Here is an 8554-nt window from a genome sequence, read left to right as displayed (position 1 = left end):
TTGAAAAAGATTTTTTTATTATATCCAGTTTGCACTGTAAATGCATGCTTCTTTTACCGTTTCTTAGTATATACAGGGGTATAATTAATGTTAAATGTGTAATTTCTTTGGACTCAGAGATTGTATTTGTATTATTGCTTTCAGTTAAGGGACGCCCTGAATGATTTGTTTCCCAAACTGAAGGAGGTAACAGGTGGCTGGCTGCTGTTCAAACCTGGGGGTGTGTATGAATTCTGCACTGTGTATAATTAAACTAGAAACTGATCCTGCTGTTTAATAAGTACTTTTAAGACAAGTTCCTTTTCACCGCATGTTGTGAATTCCTAATTCTGAGTAGTTTTGAAGATACTTTTCTTTTTTACTTTTCTTGAGGCATTGGATATATTTCATGATCAGAATAATCTGCTGCAATTTGCTTTTATACAGGTGGTTGGGGAACCCGAAAACTCTCTCTGGTTCCTCCAGCTGATATTGGCTATACAGGGACAATCCTAAAGGCTGCCAGTCGTGGGGGTAAAAATGTATATATTGCTCCTATTCAAGAGGAACTTAGCAATGACCCTGTACCACTAAGCGATGAGTCCTTCAGATGCATGCCAAAAGCAAAATGCCAGAAGTGTGGCATAGGTGTTCCACTGCAACTTCTGTCAGAACACCTAAAATCCTGTCCTCCTTTGGAAACTCCCAGTGAAAGTACTGTGGTGAATTTAGATGGTGATGAACCTACAGAAAAGGAATGTAGGTTTTTTGACAATTTCATACTAACATATTACCCAAAAGCATAAAGTGTTAAGAGCTAGCTAGAAGGAAAAATTAAATGTTATAAAAATAAACTTTGTCCTTTATAATTTATTGCACAACAGCACCATTGCAGCAGTGTCCTGTCTGCACAGATATGTTTCACTCTGACCTCATTGAGCTGCATGCCTCTTCATGTGGAGAAAGGTATTTAGCAACAAAAATTGCAATTTTTATTGTCATTGGATTTAAGCCTTGAATGAAATTTAACAACATATTTTGATAGTAGCTCACGAAATGAAAAGGGGCATGAAGATACAATAATTGAGGAAGGGCTAGCAGATATGCCAGGACCATCTGGAACTACTTGTGAAGTCAGGGATGGTAGGTCAATCATTTAGTCACAGGTTATGTAAGGAAGGTGTTGATTAGTAACAATCAACAGCTAATGTGAACAATTCCCGGAAATCAAACCATTAGTTTGTATCCATTCAATGGATTTCTTATTTTTGATAGCCTCATATTCAAACTACTTTAGACAATCCTTCAAAGGATAAAACATAATCTTCTTGTAATAGTATCTAGATAGAACGTGATATACAGACTATATCCAATTATAATCACTTCTATTTTCTTTTAGGCTGGTTAACTGTTTTGGACTCTTCAAAGGCCAAATATGAATGTGCAAAGAATGCTTTGGACATGCATGAAATGGAGAGCCCATTACGTCTCACAATGGACATCAGACAAAGTGTAGCTGATCAGGACATGGCCCTCATCTCATTCTACAAGAGACCCAATGTTGAATGGGCACGTCCCTTGGAGTGCAGGCTTGAGGGTAAATTTTCTGAAAATGATACATAAATATATCTTGAAAGAATTATTTGTATTCATTATTTTATTTTGGTGATCTAACAGGGGATACAGCTATCGGACAAGGAGTAATACGTTTTTTCTTATCAACATGCATGGAGAAGCTGATGTCTGGTTTTTGCATCAATTTTGGTTAGTTTGTTTTGGTTGACCGTACCTATGTTTGATGATCATTATATTGTATAACTTTTCACAAGTTAATTGTCTCTTTATTTTGTGAAAACCTCTGTATTGTGTGTAAGTAATCTTCTTTTTTTTCTTTCTTTCTTTTCATTTATCTCATAGCAAACTCTAATGTTACTCCACTTTTTGAGGGAGAGCCAGGCCATTACATACCATCAGCAGCTCACTTTCTTGTGGAGAGTGATATGTTCCTTATGGCAGGGAGGATGGTAGGGCACTCCTTTCTTCATGGAGGCCCATGCCTATCTGGACTTAGCCCAGCCGTTGTGCATGTCCTACTTGGTGGTAGTCCTGAAACTGCCACCGTTACACCCGAGGACTGTCCAGATCTAGACCTGAGAGGGACAATTCAGCTTGTAGGTTTTTATGTTTAAATGAGGGAACGTTTATACATTGCCCCGTGTGAGTTATAAACATGTCTAACCTAGACTAATCCTTTAAAATTGTTCTAGATCAAAAACTCTGCCATTGAGACATGGTCTGAGACTTTTAACTTGTCTTTTTTTTTTTTTTTTTTTTTTTATGTATGAGGAATTAGGAATTTATAGTTCTTGTTTCTGTCTGAATTACTGTCTTATGGGTTACAGCTTGAAGGGCAATCCAAGCTGTCGGATGAAGAGAGAAAACGTGTTCAGGATCTGGCATATGCATGGGACCTCCCCCCCTTGACAGAGAACAACAGGAGATGGCTGTTTGAGAAATTATTACTCCATTCTGTGAGTAAATTGAAAAGTAAGTAAAATATTTCTGTGTTACTGTTTAGTTAACGTTTTTCCTTAGGTCATTGGAAGAGTGACGAGGTCGATAAAACAGCTGAGAAGGGGACTTAAAGAAACCCATATGTGGACCCTGCTGACCCAGCGACCTGACACGGTGCCCTTACTCTTTCCACAAGAGTTGGCTGCTGTGAATCCTGAGGTAAATTTTGTGTTCCTAAATACTGTATTCATTAATAACATTTTACTGTGTTGTAGAAAATGTAGTCCAAAGCAAACTATGAAGACTTGAGTCATTCTACAAAGTGAAAAAATTGCAATTTTAATTTGGCATTTACCAAGAATTATGTATCAAATAATAAACTTACCATAACAAAGCTGTATTCATTTTTACAAATAAAATGCACAAATACTAAAAATGAACATATTCTTGTGGACCATACATCTTTACAGCAGTTTTTCTTTAGTCCTGTAAAAATAAAACTGCTCAAAGCCTGATTTACATATAGAAAACGATTTTGTAGATTTGAAAAAGACATAACTAAAATACATTAGTAATTATTTGGTAATACACATTTTCTAATTATATATTTAGCCATTAATGTTGTTTGAATTTGAAAAAAAAAAATTGATTTCTATTTTCATTTTTTGTTTGAGACAGTTTCTTCTTTTAAGATACAGTCAAAACTATGTAGAGGTTTGGGGATCCAAGTGAACACAAAAAGCACAAAACATGGATTATTATAGAAATTTATTCAAGAAATCAAGTCATGGACCATAAGGCTAAGTGGGTGATAGTGAGCTAAGAACAGGTGAAATATGGCTATAGGGAAGGGAACTACCCAAAACAAGAACAGACAAAATCCATGGAAATCTGAAAAATGTGCAGCAGTATTTTTAAGGGTATACTTTGTTCTGTTACAGGTCCTTCTTCAGCGGATCATGTGGCCAGAAGATGAAGATGATGACTGTCCTCTTGAAAATAAATGCCGAATCACAGGCTACATGAGGCATTTTATTCTAAATGGTAGGTTTGCCATTTTGCAGGAGGGGAATACTACGGAGCCCCGCAGGGGACATGGGAGGGAAAAAAAATTAAGACGGACTTTTGCGAGATCTCGCAAAACAAACTCGGGATCTCGCAAAAGTTGAATTCCAACAATGGCGGCAGCTACTTAGTTGTAATATTACTCTTTCTGGGTCACAAAATACACCTTTAAGATATTTTGAGGCGTGAATGTAGTGGTGTAAATGTCAGATACCTGCTCGGTTTACAAGACATCACATATTTGCAAAAGTGCTCCGACGCTTTTGGAGATGTGACACCCACTAGCTCGAAGCTAACGGGAGGTCGAGACCTACTACAGCCGGGAGGAACACCGCTTTCCCGGCACATCGTGCCTCGACCTCCCGGTCGGCTTCGAGCTGGCGGCCTCTGAAGAATGCGGCTAAAACATTTGCGAGATCCCGAGTTTGTTTTGCGAGATCTCGCAAAAGTCCGTCTTAATTTTTTTTTCTCCCGTGTCCCCTGCGGGGCTCCGTAGAATACCAATATTATTGCAATGTTAAAAATATATTGGTTGGATTTTTTTCAAGGTTGTTAAACCTCATTTTTTTCTTCACAGCAACACCAAGTGAGCTGAAAAATGTCCTAAAATTCTGGACTGGATGGGAGATTGTGCCAAAAAGTCTCACAGTGGAGCTAGTGGATGGCAGACATCCAACTGCTGCCACCTGCTATGAGACCTTGCGCATTCCATACCACTACAAGGACTATTTAACTTTTAAGGAAGACCTCATTGCCTGCTCTGAAACCTGCCACTCAGGGTTTGGACTCATTTGAGTCATTCCCATAATGCAAGGTAGTGTTGTACAAGTCTCTGTTTAAGATTTGGAATATAAATGTTCACATCTACTGGGCCTCTCTGATGCCATTTACTCTGTGCAGGCAACATTGGTTCAGTTCTCGGTTGAAAATGCCTTTAAGTAGTTTTTAAAACTGTTAATGTCTTGAAAGTTTACCTTGTCAATGACATCTTGCATGCATCTTGATCAAAATAAAAGGACAAGATTGACTTACATTGTTGTTTTAATTTTGAAACATTCCAACCATCAGCCTTCAGTCAAATATTGCTTTACAACATAACATTCAAACTGACAAGCAGTTTCTATTTAGTTTTCTGAGTGAATCTATATTTTTAAGTTCCCTCTCCTAATTCTTCAGTATTTACATTACGAAGCTTTACTAAAAATTCCTACTTATAGCAAAGTTTATAGCTTCAAACAGTTGGTGAACCCTGTGTAATCTCATAGATTTCAGCACAATTTGAAGATCAGATCCCATTTCATGACCAAAGTCACAATAATCAGAACTGCTTATACACAATTATGTTAATGAAAACACCATGAAAATTCTTTGAGTTGGTTTAGTTTAAGCAGACTGATTGTCCAGATGCCCGTGATGAAGATCCGATTACATTTCATGACCAAATTGTGCAGAAATTAATGAAATTCAACAAGATTCACAAACTTTCCTGCAACTGTATGTAGCTTTCCTATTCTAAATGAATTGCTGACAAAACTGAACAGCCATAATGTAGATGTCCGCACCAAAGGACTGGGATGCCGCTCTTGGATTAACAATGCCCTGTAAAGTTGTCATTTGTTCTTCTGTCAATGGACAGTCAGTGTTCGGAACAACAATGCTTGAATGGTTATGGCAAGATAGGCCACTGTCCTCCCAGTCAATGTCTGGAATCTGGAAGCCCTGCAACGAACAAGCAAAATTAGGAAAGAATAATTGTATATAGGAATCAATGAGTACTAAAAATGTGCACCTTTACCTGTGTGTTTTCTGGAACAGGAACAGGGTGATATCTGTGACCCAACTCCCACAGCTGGTTGGGACTCATGTTGTTTTCTGTTCGCAGTGGATGGTTGTCCCATCCACTGCAAAATGTATTCAAATCATCCTCCAGTCGAGGAAGAAAGACGTAATGGCAGCAAAAGAGGTGTGCAACATTTGAAATGTCAAGAAGGCCCTCTTCCTCAAGGTTGTGAAGAACATCGTAGTAAATGCATGTAACGGCCACCCAGAGGTCTCTCCACAGTCGCTCTATTCTGAAATAATATATAAAAAATATTTAATTAGGTATGGCTTTTCTTGGTGTGTATGAGAAATTCCCTGCTTGTTTCTAACCCGACATGAAATGTGTGCATGACAACAGTAATAATACATTACCAGGGCATGTAGGAAGGACCCAGGCATATCACTTAAAAGGTGCCAAAAGGGTTGTAATGATCAGTGGCAACATGAGATGACAACCAGACCATTAACACAGAATGAACATTCATGGAAGGAAGGAACAGACTGGAAAAGGTGCGTGAATAACTAAAAAAATAGGGCACATTCCTGAAGGCTCTTTGGGGTTTTCTGGACCTGTCCAATATTTTCTTCCTTGAGGGGTAAGTAATGGAAATTGAAAGAAAAAACAACAAAAACTGCAAAAAAAAAAAAGGAACACCTGATACATATCACAAAGTGTATCATGCTGGATAGGGCACTGTTTTCTAAAGACATTTTACTGTAAAACTTTCATAAAACTATACCCTTTAAATGTATGTATTTTTAATTAATGGAAATAAAGATGCAACACCTTCCATCTTATGTCAGGAACATTTGAGGTGGACAGTATTTTATGAGAACAAACCTTTGATTGTGCACACTCTTTCCTGAAATGAAACTGCCTCTTCCTGTGCCACGAACAGTAAACATCAGCCGTGCAACCTCCACATTTTCCCCTCCGTGGTCGCCACGAACCCTGAAAACAAAGAATCGTACCCCAAAACATTCGAAGCTTTAAAAAAAATTAGATCTGATAATAAAGAACAGTATATGCCTTAAGCAAAGTTTGAAAAACAAATTGTAAAAGAATCCTTAAAATCTTTCATTGCTACTGCTCTTGAATGCATCAGAAAAATTGTCTCATGAATGCACTTTCCAGCATGTGTCAGTATGAAGTGTAATTTAACACAGCTGTTAAAACATTTTTCAGGATTTCACAGGTTAGTAGTAATTACTTAGATTTATTGTATTTGTTGAAAATTACGCAAGTGCCATCTTGTATCATTATGATCTGTGTAAGGAGACAATTTTTAGAATATTTTTGCAAAAATATTTACATCAAATTAAACAAATAAGTAGTCTATGGCATTTAAAAGTGGTTACCTACAATTCTGAAATGATAATACTAATTCTTATTGATGATGATATTGAATTTGAAATCATGGTGTAACACTGAACCCGACATCATAAAATGATTACCCTTGTAATGTCAGGGAGTTACAGCCAAGGAGGCAAAATATTACTATCTCACCCCTTGTATCCAATTACATAACAGCAGTGTTTGGTAAAGGTGTTGAATTAATTTTTTTTTATTCTTAAATATCCCCAAGTCACCATAACAATCCTTTGAAATTAGAGATATATATATTGAGGCAAGTTAGAATCATCTTAAACAACTTTTAATGAAATATCCAAATGTAGTCTTACAAAAGGTATGTAAGATAATACCTAACCCATAATAAAATGCATCACTTATTACCTGAGAGGAAAACCAAACTTCTCGATTGATTTTCGGAAGAATGCCAGTGTTGTTGATGCCAGATTGTTGGAAGCAGCACCGAGATACATAATCTTTATAGGAAAAAGAACAATGGGAAACTTCCATGTAAATATTACATTTGATTTACTTACTAAACTAAACTTACCTTACGAGAAAAGCCATCAATACCTCCAAAGATCACAATGTTATAGCTGAATGGGGAAAACAAATTTTTTTTTTTATCAATTTTGGAATTATCACTTTGAAGTGTTTAAATGTAAGCAATGCAAGATGTAATTTATGTATGTCCAGATGCAAATATAGTAACGAGTAAGATAACAAAATACAGTTCTGAACATTTGCAGATGAAAAAATTCTCAGGAATATCTTTCACTTCAAAAGATCAAATAATTTACCGTATCAGTTTGTGATTTGTGTCAATATGCATTAGAGACTGTGGTCCTGGGACGGAATAAGCACGTCGAGCAATGCATCCCAAGGAAAACATCCTTGACACAACACCAGCTGTGTCAACACGGTGCATAGAACTTCTAACCCTTTGGTACTGGACTCTGTGTCCTCTGGCCTGAAGAAGTGCTTTCACCATCCGGTATCCAGCGTGAGGCTGCCTGGATTTTATGTCTGTAATGCATTGGTCCAACTCTTCATCTGACAGGCTGCTATAGAGTGCTTTGACTGAAAGATTGAACTCATTCATGCGTCTGAATATTGTGCTTCTTGACATTCCCAAAATTTTAGCAATGGCTGGGATGGACAAGTTCAGTTCCAGAAGGCTGTTAAGATGATGGGGGGAAAGAGCCATTCTTAGTCGCCCAGTAGGTCCCCACTCAAACTGAATGACAGCACTATGTAGATTCATTTTATCCTTTTCTCTGTTTATCAGAGTATGTAAACTACATAATGCATCTAAGAGGACAGGGCAAACCTGAACTTGACCAGACAAAGCTTGTAGAAAAACTAGTTCCTGGGTGCAAATGAAATCTAAAAAGTCCAGATCCAGGGGAAGGTGTTCAAGACAAGGAATTGTGCTACAGGAATCACAGTTAGGGTTTAAGCATTCAGAAAAAACTGTAATTTACACTCAATAGCACCAAACAGATATTACAGTTTTTACCGAATGCCTAAACACTAACTGTGATTCTTGTAGCACAATTTCTAAAACTAGTCAGACGTATAGCAAAACCACTCACTGAGTGTGCAAAACTAAAAGCACAAAAACTGCTTTGCACTCAGTTTGCAATTTTGTAACACACACTTTGCAAGACTGTAGGCACAATTCACTGCACAACACTCAATTTCCAAATTTCCAACACACTCCTAGCAAAAGTATACACATGTATGGCTATCATTAACACTAATTTGCCAACTGTCTGGCACACTTTCACATGTGAAAACTTTCTTAGATAATTCGTTCACTTT

At 37.3% G+C, this 8554-nt stretch overlaps 2 protein-coding genes across 2 annotated transcripts; one reads left to right on the top strand and one right to left on the bottom strand.

Moving 5' to 3' along the window:
- The first annotated feature begins 1473 nt into the window (after positions 1 to 1473).
- LOC146620081 (G2/M phase-specific E3 ubiquitin-protein ligase-like) lies at positions 1474 to 4353 on the top strand. Its single transcript, XM_085369358.1, has 7 exons — positions 1474 to 1576; positions 1657 to 1743; positions 1897 to 2150; positions 2382 to 2510; positions 2575 to 2712; positions 3435 to 3537; positions 4136 to 4353. The coding sequence occupies exons 1-7, from the start codon at positions 1474 to 1476 to the stop codon at positions 4351 to 4353; spliced, it is 1032 nt and encodes a 343-aa protein (XP_085225484.1).
- A 717-nt stretch (positions 4354 to 5070) lies between these two features.
- On the bottom strand, positions 5071 to 8144 carry LOC146620080 (uncharacterized). Its single transcript, XM_085369864.1, has 6 exons — positions 7531 to 8144; positions 7281 to 7326; positions 7115 to 7206; positions 6221 to 6331; positions 5354 to 5630; positions 5071 to 5277 (listed from the first exon to the last, which is right to left on the bottom strand). Exons 1-6 carry the CDS (start codon positions 7992 to 7994, stop codon positions 5071 to 5073), a joined length of 1197 nt encoding a protein of 398 aa, XP_085225990.1. The 5' UTR covers positions 7995 to 8144.
- Between the last annotated feature and the right edge of the window lie 410 nt (positions 8145 to 8554).

Source organism: Diplotaxodon limnothrissa, linkage group LG13, assembly GCF_057381915.1.
Source record: "Diplotaxodon limnothrissa isolate DT_005_m linkage group LG13, D_limnothrissa_male_GT1.1, whole genome shotgun sequence".
In the NCBI taxonomy this organism is placed as follows: Eukaryota; Metazoa; Chordata; class Actinopteri; order Cichliformes; family Cichlidae; genus Diplotaxodon; species Diplotaxodon limnothrissa.
The sequence above is the reverse complement of the archived record's forward strand: the minus strand, read 5'-3'. Positions and strand labels throughout refer to the sequence as shown.

What these genes read in the sequence shown, in the direction of transcription:
- LOC146620080 (XM_085369864.1), bottom strand. Translation starts at nt 7,994, where the DNA reads ATGAATCTACATAGTGCTGTCATTCAGTTTGAGTGGGGACCTACTGGG. An exon ending in AAGTTTGGTTTTCCTCTCAG is followed by an intron (nt 6,332 to 7,114) that starts GTAATAAGTGAT and finishes CTTTGTTTTCAG; the next exon opens with GGTTCGTGGCGACCACGGAG. An exon ending in AAGAGTGTGCACAATCAAAG is followed by an intron (nt 5,631 to 6,220) that starts GTTTGTTCTCAT and finishes ATATTATTTCAG; the next exon opens with AATAGAGCGACTGTGGAGAG.
- LOC146620081 (XM_085369358.1), top strand. Translation starts at nt 1,474, where the DNA reads ATGGACATCAGACAAAGTGTAGCTGATCAGGACATGGCCCTCATCTCA. An exon ending in CTTGGAGTGCAGGCTTGAGG is followed by an intron (nt 1,577 to 1,656) that starts GTAAATTTTCTG and finishes GTGATCTAACAG; the next exon opens with GGGATACAGCTATCGGACAA. An exon ending in TGAGAGGGACAATTCAGCTT is followed by an intron (nt 2,151 to 2,381) that starts GTAGGTTTTTAT and finishes TATGGGTTACAG; the next exon opens with CTTGAAGGGCAATCCAAGCT.